The 25,874-nt window shown below is 48.4% G+C and overlaps 1 protein-coding gene and 1 long non-coding RNA gene across 3 annotated transcripts in view; one reads left to right on the top strand and one right to left on the bottom strand.

Moving 5' to 3' along the window:
• The window catches only part of EXOC3L2 (exocyst complex component 3 like 2), a 64,198-nt gene that overhangs the window by 32,713 nt on the left and 5,611 nt on the right, over positions 1 to 25,874 (bottom strand). For both annotated transcript variants that reach the window (XR_005775041.1, XM_040413082.1), the window contains exons 2-3: positions 11,199 to 11,665; positions 337 to 773 (exon numbers count right to left, since the gene is read on the bottom strand). Coding sequence is in view for 1 of the 2 variants with exons in the window: in XM_040413082.1 (XP_040269016.1) it covers positions 337 to 773; positions 11,199 to 11,655 (894 nt within the window). In the remaining variant the exon portion in view is untranslated. The remainder of the gene's footprint in view (positions 1 to 336; positions 774 to 11,198; positions 11,666 to 25,874) is intronic.
• Positions 9,705 to 25,433, top strand: LOC120982978. The gene is made up of 3 exons (XR_005775042.1): positions 9,705 to 9,897; positions 15,656 to 15,658; positions 25,424 to 25,433. It is a non-coding gene; the product is annotated as an uncharacterized LOC120982978 (long non-coding RNA).

Raw genomic sequence — 25,874 nt, 5'->3', positions numbered from 1 at the left:
ACTCAGCCACCTGAAGAGGTACACTCAGCCACCTGAAGAGGTACACTCAGCCACCTGAAGAGGTACACTCAGCCACCTGAAGAGGTACACTCATCCAACTGAAGAGGTACACTCAGCCACCTGAAGAGGTACACTCAGCCACCTGAAGAGGTACACTCAGCCACCTGAAGAGGTACACTCATCTACTTGGGAAACTACATTAAATCACAAGGAAAGTTACATTCATCTACCTGGTCATGTACATTTATCCACATTCAGTCATATGGACAGGTATGTACCATCATCCACATGGACAGGTACTTTCATCCACCTGCGCAGGTGCTTTTATTTACTTACCAGATAGTTCTTTACTGAGGTCATGTCTTCAACCACAATTCTTTTCACTCTATCGGCTTGTGATGGCAGTGAGCCCATTTTGCCCTCTAGGTTGCTCTTTAATCTCTGTTTCACAGTCCTCTGCACTGCCTCTGCCCAATGTGCCCTCATGTTCCTTTTTCCAAGAGTGGTGTCCCTTGCCTCCTCTTGCTGGATGACACCAATGACCTCGTTTAATTTCAGATGCTTCCCTTTGTTGTTGAGAGACTCTTCCACCACGGCCCACATTTCCTTCATCAGAGCCTCATACAGAAGAGTCACATCTTTGGCCTGCCGGCCTGGACTCTTCAGACTCCCAGGACTCCGCTGCTCTCCATCACATTCAGCTTCTAGTTCTATGATATGCTGGTCGGCTGACCGCAGTTCCCGCCGCTGGATGAGCTGTAGGATCTCTAGAACTAGATCAGGGAAAAAGTGAGATTACTCAGTCTTTCCATGTGATTGAAAGCTCTGTTTGTCGGTTTTCATATTTACGACAATATTCAGTGACATCAACACTTTCAGGGTCACCAGAATTACAAAAACCCTGAGGATATGTATGGACTGTGTGCTGGACACAAGTAAATCATTGATAGGAGTGTTGCTAGAACCCAAAGTCTGTGCCCCATATAGAAGACTTCATGACCTCACCACTACTCCCTGGATACAGTACCACTGCCCTCAATGTCAGAATCTACAGAGGGATCCTTTTATATGGTGGCATTAGTAGGAATCTCCCAGGCTCTCTACAATAACATTTTGTGAGCTAAAAAGGTACAAGGTATGGTCCACACGCAGTGACCCAGGGGTTCTCTGCTAAATCTGCGGGGGGGTGTATTGCTACTAAGGGTTCATTTATGCTGACTGTGCACTGGCAGTGGTACAGTGGTTAACATGGCTTTAATATTCACTTGTATATTAGAAAGGCTGTATTGGGAAGGAAGTAGTTAATTGGCAGACCTTAGAATCATTTGTTGGGTGGTAGGGGCCACAGAAAAGATATGTGTGTAGTTCTTGCTAGTCAGTAAACCAGAGCAAAGCTGTGTCCGAGCCAGTGTAGCAGACGTCAGGGAGCGTGTAGCTGAAGTGAGGGGGGAAGAATTCCTGTCCAGGGATGCAACCCTAAAATGATTAGAGATGAGAGAATGGAAGTTGATGAAGTGGAATTCGATCTGAATTTCAGGAAAAAATAGATTTGCTCCGAATCCGAATTTCCTCACGCTTCGTGGTAACGAATCACATTTTTTTCTAAAATGGCTGCTGCATGTGTGAGGACATGGAGCAAGGAACTCTGGGAACGAGGGATCAGCAGCCAGCCAGCTCTGTGATGTCACAGCCCTATAAATAGCGGCAGCCATCTTGGATTCTGCCAGTTTCCAGTGCACTTAGTGCAGGGAGAGACGTCAGCAGGCGCTAGGGACAGTGCGAGGAAAGACTTGAAAACGTATTTTGCTCAATGGAAGTTCAGGGAAAGGACAGGGAGGAATCATTCTGCAGCATTTCTGTAGAACAGGGTTCAGTCGGGGAGGTCACAGCCTGGGGAATAGGAACAATCCTATTACACCTTGCTGCACTGACTGCGGAGCCACATTGCCAGTATACAGCTCTGTAATTCCAGAAAACCGTTATTATTGGGGTGCAAGTTCTGTGTGATACCGGCATTAACAGGGTTATTACAAGGAAATATTTATACGTCTTATTTGCCCTTGTGCGGCGCAGTTATATGTTCTAAAGCCTTTTGTGGCATGTGCGGTATTAGTGGCAAAAATAAAACATATTTGCCATTCAGCTGTGCAGTTATATGTTCTAAAGCCTTTTGTGCCGTATATTAGTGGAAAAAGAAAATATATATTTGCCGTTCAGCGGTGCAGTTATATGTTCTAAAGCCTTTTGTGGCGTATATTAGTGGCAAAAATAAAATATATTTGCAGTTCAGCGGTGCAGTTATGTGTTCTAAAGCCTTTTGTGGCATGTATTAGTGGCAAAATAAAAACATTTTTGCAGTTCAGCGGTGCAGTTATATGTTCTAAAGCCTTTTGTGCCGTATATTAGTGGAAAAAGAAAATATATATTTGCCGTTCAGCGGTGCAGTTATATGTTCTAAAGCCTTTTGTGGCGTATATTAGTGGCAAAAATAAAATATATTTGCAGTTCAGCGGTGCAGTTATGTGTTCTAAAGCCTTTTGTGGCATGTATTAGTGGCAAAATAAAAACATTTTTGCAGTTCAGCGGTGCAGTTATATGTTTTAAAGACCTTTTATGTGGGTATTAGTAGGGGGGGGGGAAGGGTTTATTAGCCGTTGTGTGGTAAAGAGAGAAAATTACTGACTTTTTTGGGGTGTTTTAATTTCCTTTTTATTTATGTATTTGATCTAACAGTATGTCAGACAGAGAAGAACCAGGCCCTGCACAGGGGAGGGGCAGAGGCCTAAATATTTCTGGCACAGGCAGAGGTCGCAGCGGAGTAAGGGGCCGTGGCAGCACTCAGAGAGGCCTGAGCTCCCAGTCTCAGCTAGCGGTCGTGTTGTGACCAGCAGCACAGCGGTTCTTGAATGGTTGACTTGATCTTCGACTTCGTCACACGTGACATCAGACACCCCCAGCCAGGAGTTGGTGGGTTCGTCAGACACAACCCTTAGTTGGCATGGCCCAGGAGCAGGCCCTGTGCCCTCACATGTCCTCAGCCTGCCTCTGTCCTTTTCTGTTCCCTCAGTCAGAGAAGTATTATATGCTGTGGGCTCAGCTCCACTATACAGCGAGGACGATCTACTAGAGGACAGATAGCATCTACTGGCCAGCCAAGATGTGGAGGAGACATCCGCCGCTTCCTCCGGTAGGCGGGTAAGTAGTGATGAGGAGAGTGGCGTGGGAGCTGGTGTTGCAAGCGGTCAGGCTCCTGACCCAGAGGACGGTGAGGAGGACATCAGTGACGTGCAGAAGAGGATGGCAACTTGCCTGTGAGGCAGCAGCGGATCCAGCAAGTCGCTAGTGTGGCTCAGAGTCAGCAGGGTGGCAGCAGTGGGAGGTCGGGAGCCAAACGTGCCCGGGGTAGACCACCCGCTTCGCAGGAGCCTACCTGCCCGGGAAGTAGCGGTGCATGGGTTTACGGGCAGCGGTGGTAGCAGTCAGTCAGTGCGGAGTGTTGGGAGTAAAATCACCTACTCGGTGGTGTGGCAGTTTTTGTTAAGCCGCCGGAGGATGTGAACATGGCCATATGTAGAATCTGTGGGTAGAAGGTGAAGCGTGGCCAAGGTGTCAATGTTGGAACCATGGCCCTGCGTCAACATATGCAGCGTCAACATAAAGTGGCCTGGGAGAACCATGGCTCTGATGTGGTGGTCCAGCCTGCCGCAGCAACGGTTGCATCACCCAGTGGCACGCAGCCAATTTCAGCAGTCAAGGCTCCACCACCTCAGCCGAAGGGAGCTGTCTGTCCTTCCCATCATCTGCTGGTCCTGATGCTCCTGCTCCTCCTCCTACTCCTCATCAGTCATTCTGTCAGCAATCGATCACTGAAGCGATTGCCAAGAGACAGCAGTATGCGTGCACTCATCCAACGGCGCAGAAGCTGAACGTGCTCCTGTCCAAGTTGCTGGTGCCGCAGTCCCTCCCTTTCAGAGAACTGAAGGCTTGTACCAAACAGAGGTGGAGAGTCCCAAGCAATCATTTATTTGCCAAAAAGGCAGTACCAGCCCTGCACACACATGTAGAACAGAAGGTGGGCCAGTCCTTGAGCCTGTCGGTGTCTGCCAAAGTGCACGGCAGCGCCGACGTGTGGAGCTGTAACTGTGGTCAGGGATAATACATGTGCTTTATGGCCCTCTGGGTGAATGTGGTTAATGCACAGCCACACAGGCAACTTGGCCAGGTGACGCCACTTCCGCCTCCACGTTCTCACGCCATTGGTCCTGCGACAATGTCCGCCTATACCTCTTCATCCTCCACCGTGTCCTCGGCCTCCACTGCAGGGACAATTCACAGTGCCACTCCAGCATACCACATGTGTAGGGCACGGTGGTGTCATGCTGTTCTGCACCTCGTTTGACTTGCCTAATGGAGTCACACAGGGGAGGAACTGCTCTATGTCCTTCATCAAGAAGTCGAATCCTGGCTTTCTCCGCAACAATTCAAAATCGGAACCATGGTGACCGATAACAAGAAGAACATGGCGTTGGCGCTGCGTCAAGGATGGCTGAGCCATGCGCCCTGCATCACACACGTGTTTAATCTGGTTGTCAAGCAGTTCCTGAAGTCTCCCACCCATCTGCAAGAAATCCTAAAAATGGCCAGGAAACTTTGCATGCACTTCTGCCACTCTTACACCGCAAAGCACACCCTCGTTGAGCTGCAGCGGCAGAACGACATCCCCCAACATAGGCTGATATGCGACGTTTCCACCCTTCATATGTTGGACCAACTGTACGAACAGAGAAAGGCCATAAATGATTTCTTGATGATCCAAGCGGGCAGGCGTACTCCCCTGTGTAACTTCAATTTCAGCCAGTGACAGCTCATGCGTGACACCTTCCGTTTGCTCAGGCCTTTTGAGGAGGCCACGTTATTTGTCAGTAGCCAGGACAACGGGATGAACAACGCCATTCCACTGCTTCATGTCCTGGAACAGATGCTGATAAATCTGGCTGGTCAGGGGACTGGAGACGTGGCGCCTACATCTCACGGCCACATGAGCCCTGTGGGGGCTGAACTGGAGGAGGAGGACATTGGAGCACAAGCAATGTGTAGAGAAATGGGTGGTTTTTACACACAGGTGACAGAAGAGGAGGAGCAGCCAGAGAAGCTACAGGGCGATGAGGAAGAGGAGGCAGAGGACACAGACATACCATGGCAGTATGCAGTGGAGATGGAGGCAGGGAGTCCCTTCGAGTCACTTGCACAAATGGCCTGATGCATGCTCACTTGCTTGCGTAGTGACAGCCAAATTGTCACCATTCGACTAAATGGGATGACTTCTGGCTCTCCACCTTGTTGGACCCTCGCTACCGGTCCAAAATGGGGGCCTTTTTTACACCCACTGAGAGGAGGGACAAATTGAACTACTATAGAGACATCCTATGTAGTCAGTTGGCCTCTGCCTATCTGCGTCATCGTCCATCCTCTCGCAGGTCTGACCGGGGGGCCCTCTGCGCTCAGGTTCCACTGCCATGGGGTGTGGTGGCAGGAGCAGTACCAGCTCCATCAGCAGCAGCCTGAGTTTACAGTCGCTGATGAGCAGCTTTCTTCACCCACATAGTGAAGAAACTATTCACCAACAGCAGCATCTAGACCTGGAGCAGAACCAGGATATTGTCATGCATTAAACGAGGCCTGGACTCGCAGGGCAGGGATGTAATATTACCACTTTACAAAGCGTTGGGCGGCCTCATCTGGAATATGCAGTCCAGTTCTGGGCACCAGTCCATAGAAAGGACGCACTGCAGCTGGAAAAAGTACAGAGGAGATCGACTAAACTGATGACGGGCCTGGAGGGTCTGAGAAAGATTAAAGAATTCCATTTATTTAGTCTTGAGAAGAGACGTCTAAGGGGGGACATGATTAACCTGTACAAGTGAATAAATGGTCCATATAAAAAATACGGCGAAAAACTGTTCCATGTAAAATGTTTCTAAAAAGACAAGGGGGTGCAGCCTCCGACTGGAGAAGAAAAAATTCAGTCTCCAGAAGCATCAAAGCTTTTTTACTGTAAGAGCTGTGAATCTGTGTAGACTCCTCAGGACGTGGTCACAGCAGGAACAAGGGACGGGTTTAAAAAGGGTTTAGACAAATTCTTCAAAGTAAATGACATTAATGCTTATGAAAACGTGTAGAAATCTGAGTCTCAATTCCTTCTGGGACTCACATCACCACCTATGCCTTGGTTGAACTAGATGGCCTTTTTTTAACCGTATCAACTATGTAACTATGTAACCTGAACCAGCAGGTGGTGGCATATTGGACAGCACCCTGCCACCCCACATTGAAGATCCGCTGGATTACTGGGCAGCCAAACTGGATTTATGGCCGCAACTGGCAGAGTTTGCCCTGAAAAAGCTGTCCTGCCCGGCCAGTAGTATGGCATCAGAGCGGGTGTTTAGTGCGGCGGGGGCCATAGTTGCCCCAAGAAGAACTTGCCTGCCCACCCTAAATGTGGAGAGACTGACCTTTATCAAGATGAATCAGGCGTGGATCAGCCAGGATTTATACCCACCAATGCATCAGACTAGATCATCCATGGTGCCACACCAACACTTTGACAAAATAGACCGGTTTCTTCTGGCTACCCGCCTCAGCTACTATTCTGATGCTGCCACCCGCCTGATGCCAAACATCTGATGCCAAGTGCTCCTTCTTTCACCCACCATCTTCAGCTGGTACTGGTATTGCCACTGGTATTGCCACCCACCTCCCCACTCTGTCACCGGGCCACTTAGTGGTCTCCTGATGCTGCTGCCACCTCCACACTATGTCACCTTGCCACTCTGTGGTCTCCTGATGCTGCTGCCACCTCCACACTGTCATTGTGCCACTCTGTGGCCTCCTCATGCTGCTTCCACCTCACAACTATGTCATAGGGCCACTCTGTGGACTTCTCATGCTGTTCCCACCCTCCCCACTTCATGACTGTGCCACTATTTTGCCTTTCGGCCCTTTTTGACCCTTCTTCTGGTCTGTCAGAAGGAAGGAAAAATGAGACGCACACCGGATCCTGTCTGTGTAGCAGCTGTAAGGCCTGTACGGTCCCATCAGAATTGGCTTGTGATTTGGTAGCCAAAAGACTACAAAACACAGGAGACATGCAAATATTCCATTCACGTGTCATCTCTGTTTTGGATCTACTCCTGCTTTTTTTTGGTATTATCAATACTGATGGATTACTGACCAAATGCTGACCGAGTGAAGGCGGATGCTCCACAGACAGGATCCGTTTTTTGTGGGTTATTGTTCTGACGGATCAGAGGAAGGGCAAAATAATCAGTGACGTCCACACAGACTTACTGCTGACCCCCTCTCCACTCTGTCGGGGGCTCTACTTGTATAAGGGGTTAATAGAAAAGGTTCTGTAGACATCTATGTGGAATCAGCTGATGGCGGTGTAAAAGGAGCGCGCTTCTTCTTGGCGCTAACACCGACCTGTAAGGCTGAGTTCACACTGGAGTTATTTGGTCAGTTTTGGCCCCGTGACTGCCCCAATAAGTGAGGTGTGCAGTGATTCTAAGAGCGACGCCTGTCATCTGCATGTTATACGGACTCACAGTATTATTTCACTGCCACAGCAGACTCCCTATGTGTGTTACTGCAGGGCACAGTGTTCTACACCGCTATACAGGCACAGTGTTCTACACCACTATACAGGCACAGTGTTCTACACCACTATACAGGCACAGTGTTCTACACCGCTATACAGGCACAGTGTTCTACACCGCTATACAGGCACAGTGTTCTACACCGCTATACAGGCACAGTGTTCTACACCGCTATACAGGCACAGTGTTCTACACCGCTATACAGGCACAGTGCTCTACACCGCTATACAGGCACAGTGCTCTACACCGCTATACAGGCACAGTGTTCTACACCGCTATACAGGCACAGTGTTCTACACCGCTATACAGGCACAGTGTTCTACACCGCTATACAGGCACAGTGTTCTACACCACTATACAGGCACAGTGTTCTACACCACTATACAGGCACAGTGTTCTACACCACTATACAGGCACAGTGTTCTACACCGCTATACAGGCACAGTGTTCTACACCGCTATACAGGCACAGTGTTCTACACCGCTATACAGGCACAGTGTTCTACACCGCTATACAGGCACAGTGTTCTACACCCCTATACAGGCACAGTGTTCTACACCGCTATACAGGCACAGTGTTCTACACCACTATACGGGCACAGTGTTCTACACCACTATACAGGCACAGTGTTCTGCACCACTATACAGGCACAGTGTTCTACACCGCTATACAGGCACAGTGTTCTACACCGCTATACAGGCACAGTGTTCTACACCGCTATACAGGCACAGTGTTCTACACCGCTATACAGGCACAGTGTTCTACACCGATATACAGGCACAGTGTTCTACACCGCTATACAGGCACAGTGTTCTACACCGATATACAGGCACAGTGTTCTACACCGCTATACAGGCACAGTGTTCTACACCGCTATACAGGCACAGTGTTCTACACCACTATACAGGCACAGTGTTCTACACCGATATACAGGCACAGTGTTCTACACCGCTATACAGGCACAGTGTTCTACACCGCTATACAGGCACAGTGTTCTACACCTCTATACAGGCACAGTGTTCTACACCGCTATACAGGCACAGTGTTCTACACCGCTATACAGGCACAGTGTTCTACACCGCTATACAGGCACAGTGTTCTACACCGCTATACAGGCACAGTGTTCTACACCGCTATACAGGCACAGTGTTCTACACCGATATACAGGCACAGTGTTCTACACCGCTATACAGGCACAGTGTTCTACACCACTATACAGGCACAGTGTTCTACACCGCTATACAGGCACAGTGTTCTACACCGCTATACAGGCACAGTGTTCTACACCGATATACAGGCACAGTGTTCTACACCACTATACAGGCACAGTGTTCTACACCGCTATACAGGCACAGTGTTCTACACTGATATACAGGCTCTATGCAGACAGGAAATAGACGTTTTTTTTACACGATTTGAAAATTATTATTTTTTTTATTCAGCGAACCAGCCAAATCGAATTTTTGAAAAATTTGCTCATATCTAATAATGATCCTCAACCTGCAGAAGGTTGAGGACCATTAAAATGGACAGTGTGTGGACAATAAAAGCCAGTGAAGGTAATGCACATTTATGGCTGTAGACCTCAGCGCCCTTCCTTTTTCCTCCGTTAAGGGATCACACCTCTTAGTTGAGCATTGTAGTACCTGTGATTGAGAGCTTTGCACACCTTTGGTCATTTGGGAAGATTGGATTGTTTGTTAGAGACTCAGATGGTAGTGTTACATCTTACTATACACAGCTATCTGCCACCAGCCCCTCTCTTCCTGCCTTCCATCCCGCTATCTATCCACAATTAAAGGGGTTTAGTCACTTCAGTAAGTGGCATTTATCATGTAGAGAAAGTTATTACAAGCCACTTACTAATGTATTATTATTCTCCATATTGCCTCCTTTGCTGGCTGGATTCATTTTTCTATCACATTATACACTGCTCGTTTCCATGGTTACAGACCACCCTGCAATCCAACAGTGGTGGTCGTGCTTGCACAATATAGGAAAAAGCCCAGCTTATGTGCGCTCCCATGGTCCAGTCCACAAAAGAGGCTGACGCTTTTTCCTATATTGTGCAAACACGACCACCACTGATGGATTGCAGGGTGGTCTGTAACCATGGAAACGAGCAGTGTATAATGTGATGGGAAAATAATCCAGCCAGGAAAGGAAGTAATTTGGAGAATAACAATACATTAGTAAGTGGCTTGTGTTAACTTTTTCTACATGATGAATGTAATTTGCTGAAGTGAGAAGACCCTTTTAAGGACATCCCAGCCACCACCAGGTCTGCAGGGTCTCGGAAGTGGTGCAGCAGGATTGCCACCGTGAGGACTACAACCCCTGTCAGGCCATCGCCCCTTCCTGTGGACTAGCATGTTGCACACCGCACCCCTGTTTACAGGGTCTACAGGACTCTCATGTGGGTAACACTGGCCAGACGACACATTAGATTCATGGTGACTGAACCCACTGACTCCTGGAGGAGGACAGAGGAGAAGTCTGCAGGAGGAAGAAGGGTCAGGAGTGGACAGAAGGGTCTGGATGAGGGTGGAGGTGAAAGGAAGCTGTAGGGGACAGTGGAGCCCAGAAGAGGCTGGAGGGGTTTGCCCCCAGTTTATTCCCCACTACCCATTCAGTCCATATGCATGGTTAGCCTAGCCAAGTGTGCATGTCTGTGGGGGTGGAGGGTCTGTAGCTAAAAAAAAAAAGCATCCATACTGCATGGCTAGCTTAGTGTGGCTGTCCAGGATTGTATTATTGATGGCCTATCCTCCAATTAGGCCATCAATATGAGATCAGCAGGGGTTGGACACCCCACATTCCTGCTGATGACTTGTTTCAGAGTAGCCCCTGCGCTGGATGCACACAGCTTCATCCATTGTGCAGTAAATGCATCGCTGCGGCTACCATGACACAATGGGTGGAGTTGTGGAGTTCCGGGGCTGGAGCTTTAGCTGACTGGTTGGTAGGAGGAGTAGGAAGGCTGAACCCCTGCCGATCAGATATTGATGGCCTACCCTGGGTATAGACCTGGACCAGCTGTTGAAGGACAAGTCTACATGTATCTATCCTAGGATAAAAATATAAAGGGGATGATATAAGGGCAGGTGAGTGGACCATGCACTCACCTCCTGCCGTCATCTTCTGTGTTTAGTCCTTGTACCTTCATAGTGGATGTTTGGGAGAACCTCATCATAAATACAGCAAAGTCTTTAAATTGCACTGAAATATCTCAGAAGCTCCTAGTGGAAGCCAACAGAGTGGTCCATGTATAAAAAAAACCTAACCCTATGACCTTCTTTGAGAGAGAGCTTTCTAGGCCCTGTAACTGCAAATGTCAGGTCACCTTTGCAGAGGCGCGGGTCGGTGATCTTTGAAAATTAAGTCCCATGGACACAGCCATCATTATCGAACTAAAAGTTCAGAGCTAAAAAGGACCAAAATATGTTTAAAAACTCTCTGTACCCCCTAGCTGTTCATCAAGCACATGATGAGTAGTGTCCCATAACAGAAGCCATATGACAAGGGGACAATATGGTGACTCACCAGAGAGTGGCTCACGAGGTTTCTCTGCCTCTTGGGTAACCTCATTCCGTTCAGGAACCACTTCCACCATAGACTCTCTCCGTGACCGGTTGCCCACACTTCCTCCACTGCCACCAAGCCAGAGAAAGGACAGGCGTTTGACTCCTCCACCAGGACCACCACCTTCTTCATCTCCACTATCCTTTTTGCGGCCAAGAGACAAGAGACTGACATCCTCCGATTTCCTCCTCCCCCGTCTTTTCTCAGGGGCTCCTCTCACCCCTAAAAGACCTTTCCCTCCTTTCCAGAAAGGAGAAAGTCCAGCAATTTTCTCAAGTGTTCCTCGACGTTTTGCATCAGATCCTAAAGGTTCTCTCTTTCCTTCTCCTTCATCATCCAGGAATGGGTTGCCCCCCTCAGGTGCAGGTCGGTCCAGGAGGGTGTTCTCATCAAATGGATTGGGTGCTGTGACTGGCATGGTTTCAATCCTAAAGAAACAGAAACATGGTCAATGACCGGGAATCTTCAGTTCTCCAAACCCCAATAGAGAAATGCCAAGAGAAGGGAAAGTTCTGCAGCCACGACACCTGGAAAGTACGAAGGTCACAAGTGGCCAGCAAAATCAAACGGGGAAATGTAATACACCCTAAAATAACCAGCCCTGGGAGAGATGAACCATGTGGGTCTGCATAAGTGCTTCAGATGGTGCACAGATTCTGGTGAAACGACACGATCAACAAAGGCACCTAAAAAATTACCTACATTATTACTAAACGGATATATTAGACTGATTGTACGCTGAAAAATGGATCCTAACCCAATTATATCACTAAACACCAAAATATGCTTATGTTATAGTAGGATACCCAGGTTATACCAGCATATAGGAAGATGTATAACTTATACCAGATGTACATATATAATTATACACAGGAGATACCCAGGTTATACCAGCATGGTCCCTATCACTATATACAAGAAGATGTATAACTTATACCAGCTGTACATATATAATTATATACAGGAGATACCCAGGTTATACCAGCATGGTCCCTATCACTATATACAAGAAGATGTATAACTTATACCAGATGTACATATATAATTATACACAGGAGATACCCAGGTTATACCAGCATGGTCCCTATCACTATATACAAGAAGATGTATAACTTATACCAGATGTACATATATAATTATACACAGGAGATACCCAGGTTATACCAGCATACAAGAAGATGTATAACTTATACCAGATGTACATATATAATTATACACAGGAGATACCCAGGTTATACCAGCATGGTCCCTATCACTATATACAAGAAGATGTATAACTTATACCAGCTGTACATATATAATTATACACAGGAGATACCCAGGTTATACCAGCATGGTCCCTATCACTATATACAAGAAGATGTATAACTTATACCAGCTGTACATATATAATTATATACAGGAGATACCCAGGTTATACCAGCATGCTCCATATCACTATATACAAGAAGATGTATAACTTATACCAGCTGTACATATAAAATTATATACAGGAGATACCCAGGTTATACCAGCTGTACATATATATATATTATATACAGGAGATACCCAGGTTATACCAGCATGATCCATACCAATATATACAAGAAGATGTATAACTTATACCAGCTGTACATATATAATTATATACAGGAGATGCCCAGGTTATACCAGCTGTACATGTATAATTATATACAGGAGATACCCAGGTTATACCAGCGTGGTCCATATCACTATATACAAGAAGATGTATAACTTATACCAGCTGTACATATATAATTATATACAGGAGATACCCAGGTTATACCAGCTGTACATATATAATTATATACAGGAGATGCCCAGGTTATACCAGCTGTACATATATAATTATATACAAGAAGATGTATAACTTATACCAGCTGTACATATACTGTATAACTATATACAGGAGATACCCAGGTTATACCAGCTGTACATATATATATATTATATACAGGAGATGCCAGGTTATACCAGCTGTACATATATATATATTATATACAGGAGATACCCAGGTTATACCAGCTGTACATATATATATATTATATACAGGAGATACCCAGGTTATACCAGCATGATCCATACCAATATATACAAGAAGATGTATAACTTATACCAGCTGTGCATATATAATTATATACAGGAGATACTCAGGTTATACCAGCTGTACATATATATATATTATATACAGGAGATACCCAGGTTATACCAGCATGATCCATACCAATATATACAAGAAGATGTATAACTTATACCAGCTGTGCATATATAATTATATACAGGAGATACCCAGGTTATACCAGCATGCTCCATATCACTGTATACAAGAAGATGTATAACTTATACCAGCTGTACATATATAATTATATACAGGAGATGCCCAGGTTATACCAGCATGCTCCATATCACTATATACAAGAAGATGTATAACTTATACCAGGTGTACATATATAATTATATACAGGAGATACCCAGGTTATATCAGCATGGTCCATATCACTATATACAAGAAGATGTATAACTTATACCAGCTGTACATATATAATTATATACAGGAGATACCCAGGTTATACCAGCTGTACATATATAATTATATACAGGAGATACCCAGGTTATACCAGCTGTACATATATATATATTATATACAGGAGATACTCAGGTTATACCAGCATGCTCCATATCACTATATACAAGAAGATGTATAACTTATACCAGATGTACATATATATATATTATATACAGGAGATGCCAGATTATACCAGCTGTACATATATAATTATATACAGGAGATACCCAGGTTATACCAGCTGTACATATATAATTATATACAGGAGATACTCAGGTTATACCAGCTGTACATATATAATATTATATACAGGAGATACCCAGGTTATACCAGCTGTACATATATAATTATATACAGGAGATACCCAGGTTATACCAGCTGTACATATATAATTATATACAGGAGATACTCAGGTTATACCAGCTGTACATATATAATATTATATACAGGAGATACCCAGGTTATACCAGCTGTACATATATAATTATATACAGGAAGATTTATAACTCATACCAGCTGTATATATATATATATATATTTTTCAGAGAGGAGCAAATCGAAAAATTAGATTTGCACTGAAGCCAAATTTCCTCGCGCTTTGTGGTAACGAATCACATTTTTTCCTAAAATGGCTGCTGCACATGTGAGGACATGAAGCAAGGAACTCTGGGAAGGCGGGATCACCCACAATGCCATGCATGCAGCCAATCAGCAGCCAGCCAGCCCTGTGATGTCACAGCCCTATAAATAGCGGCAGCCATCTTGGATTCTGCCAGTTTCCAGTGCACTTAGTGCAGGGAGAGACGTCAGCAGGCGCTAGGGACAGTGCGAGGAAAAACTTCATTGTGCTGAAAAAACTATTTACAAGTTCAGGGAAAGGACAGGGAGGAATCATCCCACAGCATTTCTGCAGAACAGGGTTCAGTCGGGGAGGTTACAGCCTGGGGAACAGGAACAATCCTATTACACCTTGCTGCACTGACTGCGGAGCCACATTGCCAGTATACAGCTCTGTAATTCCACCAAACCGTTCTTATTGGGGTGTAAGTTCTGTGTGATACGGCATTAACAGGGTTATTACAGGAGATATGTCTACGTCTTATTTGCCCTTGTGCGGTGCAGTTATATGTTCTAAAGCCCTTTTTTGTGTGTATTAGTGGGAAAAAGGGCTTATTAGCACTTTTGTTTTTTTAATTACAGACTTTTTTGTGGTGTTTTAATTTCCTTTATATGTATTTGATCTAACAGTATGTCAGGCAGAGAAGTGCCCGGCCCTGCACACGGGGGGGGGAGGGGGGGGGGCAGAGGCCTAAATGTTTCTGGCGCAGGCAGAGGTCACAGCAGAGTAAGGGGCAGTGGCAGCAGGAGTCCCAGCGAGAGGCCTGAGCTCCCAGTGTCATCTAGCGGTCGTGTCTTGAGCAGCAACCCAGCGGTTCTTGAATGCTTGACTCGGTCATCCACTTCTTCCCAGGTGACATCAGACACCCCCAACCAAGAGTTGGTGGGTTCGTCAGACACAACCCTTAGTTGGCATGGCCCGGGAGCAGGCCCTGTGCACTCACCTGCCTCTGTCCTTTTCTATCCCCTCAGCCAGAGAAGTATTATATGCTGTGGGCTCAGCTCCACTATACAGCGAGGACGAGCTACTAGAGGACAGTCAGCAGCTACTGGCCAACCAAGATGTGGAGGAGACATCCGCTGCTTCCTCCGGTAGGCGGGCAAGTAGTGATGAGGAGAGTGGCGTGGGAAATGGTGTTGCGAGCGGTCAGAGATGGTTGAGGAGGACATCAGTGAGGTGCAGACAGTACTCGGTGATGATGAAGCCGATCGCACTTGGGATCATCGTGAGAAGAGGGTGGCAGCTTGCCCGTGAGGCAGCAGGTGAGCCAGCAAGTCGCTAGCGTGGACGGGAGTCAACAGGGTGGCATCAGTGGGAGGTTGGGAGCTAAACGTACCCATTTGCAGGAGCCTACCTGCCTGGAAAGTAGCGGTGCAGGGGTTCACGGAGGCAGTGGCGGTAGCAATCACTGAGTGCGGAGTGTTGGGCGTAAAAATCACCTACTCGGCGGTGGAGTTTTTGTTAAGCCGGCGGAGGAGGTGAACATGGCAATATGTAGAATCTGTGGGTAGAAAGTGAAGCGTGGCCAAGGTGTCAATGTTAGCACCACGGCCCTGCGTCAACATATGCACCATAAAGTGGCCTGCGAGAACCGTGGCTCCAATGTGGTCCAGCCTGCCCAGTGGCATGCACCAGGTTTCAGGCAGTCAAGGCTCCACCACCTCAGCGGAAGGGAGCTGTCTGTCCTTCCTATCTGCCGGTCCTGCTCCTCCTCCTACTCCTCGTCAGTCATTCCGTCAGCAATCGATCACCGAAGCGATTGCCCAGAGACAGCAGTCTGCGTGCGCTCATCCAACGGCGCAGAAGCTGAACGTGCTCCTGACCAAGTTGCTGGTGCTGCAGTCCCTCCCTTTCCAAGTGGTGGACTCTGCACCCTTCAGAGAACTGATGGCTTGTGGAGAGTCCCAAGCCGTCATTTCTTTGCCAAAAAGGCAGTACCAGCCCTGCACACACATGTAGAACAGAAGATGGGCCAGTCCTTGAGCCTGTCGGTGTCTGCCAAAGTGCACGGCAGCGCCGACGTGTGGAGCTGTAACTACGGTCAGGGACAATACCTGTCCTTTACGGCCCACTGGGTGAATGCGGTTCCTGCACAGCCACACAGGCAACTTGGCCAGGTGACGCCACTTCCGCCTCTACGTTCTGACGCCGTTGGTCCTGTGACAATGTCTGCCTCTGCCGCCTCATCCTCCACAGTGTCCTCAGTAGTGATGAGTGGCATAGGCAATATTAGTTTTCGCGATATTTCGCTAATTTTCCGCATAATATTTGCAATAAATTTGCTATTTCTAGAATTCGTGATCTCCAGTCATTTCACGATTGCACAAATCTGCACTAATGATGTGCATATATTTTTTTTGCACACTACATGGAACTTCACATTTTATCAGGTCTGAGTAGATGTTACTGATTGGTGCACTAAGTATTGATGTAACATCACAGCGCTATGTCTGTAGTATGTATGTATGGACAGCAGAGAAAAAGTAATCCCTATCACACTAACACCCTGCACTGGACCCTATCAGCTCCACTATATCAGGATATAATCTACACTGACTATCTCCCTCTAACTATCTGTATTATATATCAGCTAACTAACTATCTAATGTAATGGGATAAGGAATAGGATCCAGATGAAAGCAGAGAGCTCAGCAATGTCACCGCTCTCTCTGAGAACTGCAAAAAACAGCAGAAAATGGCTGCTGGGGAGGTTCTTATATAGTAAGAGGGAGGCAGCTTTCCTATTGGTTGCTAGGGATGTTGCTAAGCTCTGACAAAGACCAATGTCTTTGTCTGAGCTTAGCAACATCCCTAGCAACCAATAGGAATGCTGCCTACCTCTTACTTCTCATTGGCCCACAAGCAAGAAGGGAGGTTGCTGATGAAAACAATCTAGAATGTTCACGATTACGAATATATAGCACTATATTCTACATCTTCGCAAATTCTCGAAGTGCCGATATTCGCGATTAGAATATTCGCGATCAACACTAGTCCTCGGCCTCCACTGCAGGGACAACTCACAGTGCCCCTCCAGCATACCACATGTGCAGGGCATGGTGGTGTCACGCTGTTCTGCACCTCGATTGCCTGGGTGAACGGAGTCACACAGGGGAGGAACTGCTCTGTGTCCTTCATCAAGAAATCGAATCCTGGCTTTCTCCGCGACAACTCAAAATCGGAACCATGGTGACCGACAATGGGAAGAACATGGTGTCAGGGCTGCGTCAAGAAGGGCTGAGCCAGGCGCCCTGCATGGGACACGTGTTCAATCTGGTTTTCAAGCGGTTCCTGAAGACTTCTCACATCTGCAAGACATCCTAAAAATGGCCAGGAAACTTTGCATGCACTTCAGCCACTCGTACACCCCCAAGCACACCCTCCTTAAGCTGCAGCGGCAGAATGGCATCCCCCAACATAGGCTGATATGCGACATTTCCGCCCGTTGGAATTTCACCCTCCATTTGTTGGACCGACTATACGAACAGAGAAAGGCCATAAACAATTTCTTGATGATCCAAGTGGACAGGACTACTCCCCTGTGTAACTTAGATGTCAGCCAGTGGCAGCTCATGCGTGACACCTTCCGTTTCCTCAGGCCCTTTGAGGAGGCCACGTTATTTGTCAGTCGCCAGGACTACGGGATGAACAACGTCATTCCACTGCTTCATGTCCTGGAACAGATGCTGGTAACAATGGCTGGACAGGGGACTGGAGACGTGGCACCTACATCTCACGGACACATGAGACTTGTGGGGGCTGATTTGGCGGAGGACATTGGAGCACAAGCAATGTGTAGTGAAATGGGTGTTTTTACTACATAGGTTACAGGAGAGGTGGAGCAGGAGCAGCCGGAGGAGCTACAGGGCGATGAGGAAGACGAGGCAGAGGACCCAGACACACCGCGGCAGTATGCAGTGGAGATGGAGGCAGGGAGTCCCTCTGAGTCAATTGCACAAATGGCCTGATGCATGCTCACTTGCTTGCGTAGTGACAGCCAAATTGTCACCATTCGGCAGAGGGATGACTTCTGGCTCTCCACCTTGTTGAACCCTTGCTACCGGTCCAAAATGGGGGTCTTTTTTACACCAGCTGAGAGGGAGGACAAACTGAACTACTATAGAGACATCCTATGTAGTCAGTTGGCCGCTGCCTATCTGCGCCATCGTCCTCTCGCAGATCTGACCGAGGGAGCCCTCTGCGCTCACGTTCCTCTGCCATGGCTGCTGTGGCAGGGGGGTGGGGGGTAGGAGCAGTTCGAGCTCCATCAGCAGCAACTTGAGTCTAGAGTCGCTGATGAGCAGCTTTCTTCACCCGCCTAGTGAAGAAACTACTCACCAGTAGCAGCAGCTAGACCTGGAGCAGGACCTGAACCAGCAGGTGGTGGCAAACTTGGACAGCACCCTTCCACCCCACATTGAAAATCCGCTGGACTACTGGGCATCCAAACTGGATTTGTGGCCGCAACTGGAGCTTTTCCCCTGGAAAAGCTGTCCTGCCAGGCCAGTAGTGTGGCATCAGAGCGGGTGTTTAGTGCAGCGGGGGCCATAGTTACCCCAAGAAGAACTCGCCTGTCCACTCTAAATGTGGAGAGACTGACCTTTGTCAAGATAAATCAGGCATGGATCAGCCAGGATTTCCGTCCACCAATGCCTGATGCATCAGACGAGATCATCCATGGTGCCACACCAACACTTTGACAAAAGAGACCGGTTTCTTCTGGCTACCTGCCTCAGCTACTATTCTGATGCTGCCACCTGTCTGATGCCACACATCTGATGCCAAGTGCTCCTTCTTTCACCCACCATCTTCAGCTGGTACTGGTATTGCCACCCACCTCCCCACTCTGTCACCGGGTCTCCTAATGCTGAGCCTCGGATACCCGGTATGGTTTTCATCAGACTTTGGCCTGAGGCTCAGTGACAATGTCATGCTGGATTATGGAAGTGCGTCCAGGGAAGTCCGAGAACACATCCGTGTTCCGACTAACGAACTGGCTTCCTGAGTCTGTTTAGAGGAGAGGCTGTCAACAATTTTTACTGTTACAGACACCTCTCTTGCATCAGACAGAGGGGCCGGAACCACTTCTCCTAGAAAACCTGGCCGCGGGCTGTCATCTGTACAGGTTTCCTTATCTTTCCACAGTTTGGCTGGTGTACCTTGTAGTTTACATCTCCAATTTTCTCGAGTACCTCGTAGGGCCCCTGCCACCTAGCCAGGAACTTACTGTCCACAGTCAGCACCAGAAGCAAACCCTGATCACCCGAGTTAAAGTTCCGGACCCGAGCCTGACGATTATAGACCCGACTCTGGGTTTTCTGAGCTGCCTCCATATGCTCCCTTATAAGAGGCAACACTGTCTCCATCCGTCCTTGCATCTGAGTGATGTATTCAACAACACTTCTGTGTGGTGTGGGTTGCAGTTCTGGCCACTTCCAAGAGACCGCGAGGGTGTCTGCCGTATAGCAGTTCGAAGGGCGAGAACCCAGTAGAGGCCTGGGGCACCTCTCGCACTGCAAACGTGAGATAGGGCAGAAGGAGGTCCCAGTAATTCCCCTCTTTAGACACTACCTTTTTCAACGTATTTTTTAATGTTTGGTTAAATCTTTCTACCAGACCGTCCGTTTGCGGATGGTAAACAGACATCCGTAGTTGCTTTATGTGCAGCAACTTACAGAGTTCCCTCATCACCTTGGACATAAAAGGGGTCCCTTGGTCGATCAGAACCTCTTTAGGTAGTCCTATTCGGCAAAACATCTCCTCTAACTCCTTAGCTATGAGTTTGGCCGAGGTTTGTCGCAGTGGCACCTCCTCCGGGTACCGAGTGGCATAGTCTAGACTAAGATGTGTTGATGCCCTCTGGCGGACTTCGGTACTGGTCCTATGAGGTCCATAGCTATTCGGTCAAACGTTACTTTAATAATTGGGAGAGGTACTAAGGGACTACGGAAATGTGGCTGGGGGCTAGTTATCTGGCAGGTCGGGCAAGACTTACAAAACTCTTCCACTTCTTTGAATATGCTGGGCCAGTAAAACCACTGTAGAATACGATCCTGAGTTTTCTGCAGCCCCAGGTGACCCCGAGAACGTGTTGTGGGCTAGATCTAACACAAGCTTGCAATAAGCCTTGTGGACCACCAACTGTTCAATATGCTCACCCCGTAGTTGGTTTAACCTATACAACATATCCTGATGAACCACAAAACGGGGAAACACTGACTCTGCCCCAGGTTGTTGTGGTTCACCATCTACTATTAACACACAGGCGCGGGATAGGGTTGGGTCCCGATGTTGGTCGGTACCAAAATTATCCCCGGAGACATTGAGGTCTGCCAATTCAGGACCCGGCAGCAAGTCCTCCACGTCTCCCACCATTACACTTAGCGGGGTTGTCTCCCCCTCTTCCACCGAAGTGGCAGACACCCCTACCACTGGCCCTTCGGTCTTAGGTTCCCAAGGGTCTGGTCTCCCCCCTGAGTCGGGCCACTCTGCTAGGGTGTCACGGCGGACAGGATACAAGATACACAGAATAACAACAAACAAATGTCTAGGCAAGAAGCTGGGGATAAAGGTCACCTCCTGACAATCCCTACCAGCTCTCCCTAGACTTCTATGCCCACGTTCAGACCCTGAAGGTGGGAATAAACGTGTCCCTGTGCATAGGCTGAAGATTCCCTAAAATCCGTAAGATGATGAAAGGGGGAAAGAGGCAGCCTGCTCCCTCAGGACCTGGACAGCCTAGACAGACAACCACAAGATAACAAAACCAACTTATCTTTACTGAGCAGGAACAGCAAATCCTTCCTTCCTTCCTCTGAGCCAGACAGAAGCTATAACCCGCACAGGACACTGGGAGTGGGCGTAATTTAAACTCAAACCAACAACCCCACCCAGTGCACCTGAAGGGAGGCGGATAGCTCAACTCCAAAACAAAAACAAAAGGCTACACACGTGCTGCTAACCTGTCAGACCTCCGCACATAGCCAGAGCAGGGCATGACATAGAGTTATCCCTGTCTCATAGGTATCAGTCACTCATAGCAGGCCACAGTGCCGGGAAGTCTCTCCCTGTTATAAGTCCGTAGTGTAAAATATTGGCAACTGCCACTTCGCGAGTCCATCTGCCGGCCCCTGTGGTTAGAGACACCAGGGCAGTGGGATAGTATTTTAAGTCTCCATGGATGCACATGACCCCGACTTTCCGGCCACTATATTTGCTGACCCTACCAGGGGAGCCCTTACTAGGGACACCAGACTCCCTGAGTCCAGCAGAGCCTCCGCTGGAGTGTCTCCTACCTCCAGCTGGCACAGGTGGTTTAGAGTTTTTGGGGTACCTTCTGCACACAGCCATCTGGCATATAGTGACTGACGGTAGCCATAGTTAGTATCCATGGGTTCCACCTTATGGGGACAGTCAGCTTTTACATGGCCTGGCTCCTGACACCGCCAGCAGACTATCGTGTACACCCCGGGTGGGTTTGGTTGGTACAAGTTGCCAGGTCTGGGATGGAGATTTACGGGGTTTGACTGACGCCTCCCAAAAGAATCCCCTGTGACAGTCTTAGTAGCTTCATAGTGCTCCACCAGGTCCACCCTTTCTAGGGCATTGCCAGGAGACACCTGGCCAATCCAGTGCTGGAGAGGGGGTGGCAGAGCCCTCCAGAACATATCAGCCAATAGTCTATCCAGCATAGCCGTGGGACTCAGCAAATCAGGCTGCAGCCATTTTTGCAAGAGGTGGAGTAAATCATAATACTGGGTCCTCGCAGGCTGTGTCAGCTTAAACCCCCACTGATGTACCCGCTGGGTCCAGACCAACACATTCAGCCCCAGTCTTGCCAAAATCTCACCCTTTAATTTTTGGTAGTCGGCCGCTTGATCGTCCGGCAAGTCGAAATACACCCACTGGGAATTGGATGCCAGGAATGGAACGACGACGACCTCAGGCCACTGGTCACGGGGTAGATTTTCCCTAATGGCCAATTTCTTGTACATCGCCAGGTAGGTTTCGATGTCGTCAACGGGGGTCATGTTAAGAATCGCGGCACGGACTGCTTTCCAGACAAAGTGGATGCTCAGGGTTGCTCCTGTTGTCTGCAAAGCGATCACATGTTGTAGCAGCAACTGGTTAGTCTCCTGCTGCTGCTTATAAGCCTTGCGTTGCTGCAGGTTTGTCTCTCGCTGCTGCAGATTAGCCTCCATGAGGGCCTTTACAACAGCCTCCATTTTGTCGTGGGACTCTGGTTGTAATACAGCTGGTTTAATGTACGACATACAACCGTGCCTGAAAAATGCAGAAACCAAAAATATCGGCGTAACAGATCTCCTGGCACCCTGACTGGGTACCTCCATTGATGGATGCCCCTAGTGCTTCCCGAGGGCTCCAAGCACTCCGCTTGACACCGTAAGCACTGCCAAACCCAAGAAACACTGCAGTTGGTTGGGATCTCACCATCTTCTACCCACCCTGGACCTACGACAAGGCTTCCAGGTTCCAGTGGGTGAACCTCTCTTCCTTCACAGAGCGATGCAGGAACAAGAACAGGAACAGTTCTTACAAGAGCTAGGGGTTATACACTGGAGAGTATAATGATTATAGCAATCCCCACAGTGTAGTTCTCCAATCCACCAAACATGAGCCCAGACTTCATGAAGGGTAGAACAGGACCCTTTAATGGGGCAACATGTCAGCCTTTTATGCAGGTCTTCCAGCAAGGGACACTCCAATGGGGGACTGAGACAGTTTCTTACATAAACCAATCGCATGCAGTTACAGGCAGAACACATGCGATACAATTAATCAACACAATGGGATAACGTAATCACTCACAGGCAGAAACTACCTATTTTTCCCTTTCTAAAATAATGAGCCGGGGGAGGGGGGGGGGGGTCTCCATAGAGTTCTGGGTCCATAGTCTATAGGAAGGAGGCTAGCCCTCAGGCCTCTCCAGCAGCCCCAGTGATAGTTCAGTCCATCACATTTCTCGCCTCCCAACAGTAGACTAACCAGGTACCAGACCCCAAACTGGTCTGGACCTGTGTTAGTCGGACGAGATGAATCCAGAACCTCTTCCAACTGGTCCGCTTGACTCTGCTGCAGGAGAGTGATGCCACCCATATCATCTCCTGGGTAACCACACTGCCGCTGGGGAGAGATGTCGGCCACCTCTTCTCCCTGGAACGCCCTCTGCCGCTGGGGAGATCGACCGATTGTCTCCTCTCCCTGGAAAGCAGCTGGGTAGGGGTAGCAACCATCTCCACTCCCAGTGATGCTTGCTGCTAAGATGAGGGACGACAGTCTCCTCTCTCTGTGACACAGGCTGCCGCTGGGGAGAGAGACCGGTTGTCTCTTCTCCCTCTATAATACACTGCCGCTGGGGATCTGGGCCGGCTGCCCAGCATCCCCTGCAGGGCCGGTAGAGAGACCTCGGTCCCATGTCCACCTGCCAACTGTGGGTCCTCCCATAGTGCCTGATATGCATTATCAGCCAGGTCTCCTGCCATACCAGGGTCTCGCGCTCTGACACCCACCCCTTCAGGTGCTTCTCTCCCAGTAGAGGCATTCGCAGCTCCCATCGCATCAACAACCTCTGCTCCTCACTGAGGAGACGCTCGCCCCACCGATGCTGCACGTCCTCCAGGGCCTCGTGCCATACGCCTTTCCAGACTGCATCCCTGTAATCCGGGTGATCCTCCTCTTTCTCATGGAACGTTGTCCAAGAACTAGCTGATTCCATGCTGCTATTGCAAGGGCCGCTGCCCTAATTATAAATCCACAAACGGTGTCTCCGAGCTGCTTCTCCTCGCACTAGGATGCCATTTCACTGCTACCACCACTGTAACAGATCTCCTAGCACCCCAACTGGGTACCTCCATTGATGGATGCTCCTAGTGCTTCCCGAGGGCTCCAAGCACTCTGCTTGACACCGTAAGCACTGCCGACCCCACAAACCACTGCAGCTTGGTTGGGATCTCGCCGTCTCCTACCCACCCTGGACCTACGACAAGTCTTCCAGATTCCAGTGGGTGAACCTCTCTTCCTTCAGAGAGCGATGCAGGAACAAGAACAGGAACAGTTCTTACAAGAGCTAGGGTTTATACTCTGGAGAGTATAATGATTATAGCAATCCCCAGAGCGTAGTTCTCCAATCCCCCAAACATGAGCCCAGACTTCATGAAGGGTAGAACAGGACCCTTTAATGGGGTAACATGGCAGCCTTTATGCAGGTCTTCCAGCAAGGGACACTCCCATGGGGACCTTGTGGAAGACGGAGACAGTTTCTTACATAAACTAATCATGTGCAGTTATAGGCAGAAAACACCCACCTGTGATACAATTAACCAACACAATGGGATAACGTAATCACTCACAGGCAGAAACTACCCATTTTTCCCTTTGTAGAATAATAAGCTGGGGGGGGGGAAGGGGTCTCCATAGTTCTGGGTCCATAGTCCATAGGAAGGAGGCTAGCCCTCAGGCCTCTCCAGCAGGCCCAGTGACGGTTCAGTCCGTCACAATTGGCGTTCACGCCAGCCTCCCTGCTTCTACCCACATCCTCCACCAATTGTGGGGTTTCGCTCTGGTAGATAGGGTAAGCGGGCGCAGTACAGAGGAAATACAAGGTCTTAACTCAAAACATCAGTGTTTATTCACACTTGAGGCAATTGCACAAAACAGCAGTAACTTTACAGTCTTGGTGTTAGTTCACACACAACGGAAAGTTCATATAACACAAGTCACCTTGCTGGCAGTTCTGCCTCCAGTAGTCCAGGCTTTAGGGGGCCTGTCTCCCCAGCGTGCCGCTCTCAGCCCTCCAGCACGGTACAATGCCTTGGATCCCAAGAACAGAGACCTCTCTGCTGAGCCCAGCTGCTTATTTAAGGACAGCCATGTGCTGCCAAAACCCGGCCCTAAACTTAAACTCCGGTCCGGTATTTGACCTCACCTGGCTGGAAACCAGCCCAGCCGTATATACTGGGAGGAAAATACCTGCCTTGCCAGACACAACCCCTCATTGTGTCACAGTGCTAACATCGACCTGTAAGGCTGAGTTCACACTGGAGTTATTTGGTCAGTTTTGGCCCCGTGACTGCCCAAATGAGTGAAGGGCGCAGTGATTCTAAGAGCGACGACTGTCATCTGCATGTCATACTGACTCACAGTATTATCTCACTTCCACAGCAGACTCCCTATGTGTGTTAGTGCAAGGCACAGTGTTCTACACCGCTATACAGGCACAGTGTTCTACACCGCTATACAGGCACAGTATTCTACACCGCTATACAGGCACAGTGCTCTACACCGCTATACAGGCACAGTGTTCTACACCGATATACAGGCACAGTGTTCTACACCGCTATACAGGCACAGTGCTCTACACCGCTATACAGGCACAGTGTTCTACACCGCTATACAGGCACAGTGTTCTACACCACTATACAGGCACAGTGTA

This window comes from Bufo bufo (assembly GCF_905171765.1).
Source record: "Bufo bufo chromosome 8 unlocalized genomic scaffold, aBufBuf1.1 SUPER_8_unloc_1, whole genome shotgun sequence".
In the NCBI taxonomy this organism is placed as follows: Eukaryota; Metazoa; Chordata; class Amphibia; order Anura; family Bufonidae; genus Bufo; species Bufo bufo.
This window is presented reverse-complemented; position numbering and strand designations above follow the sequence as displayed.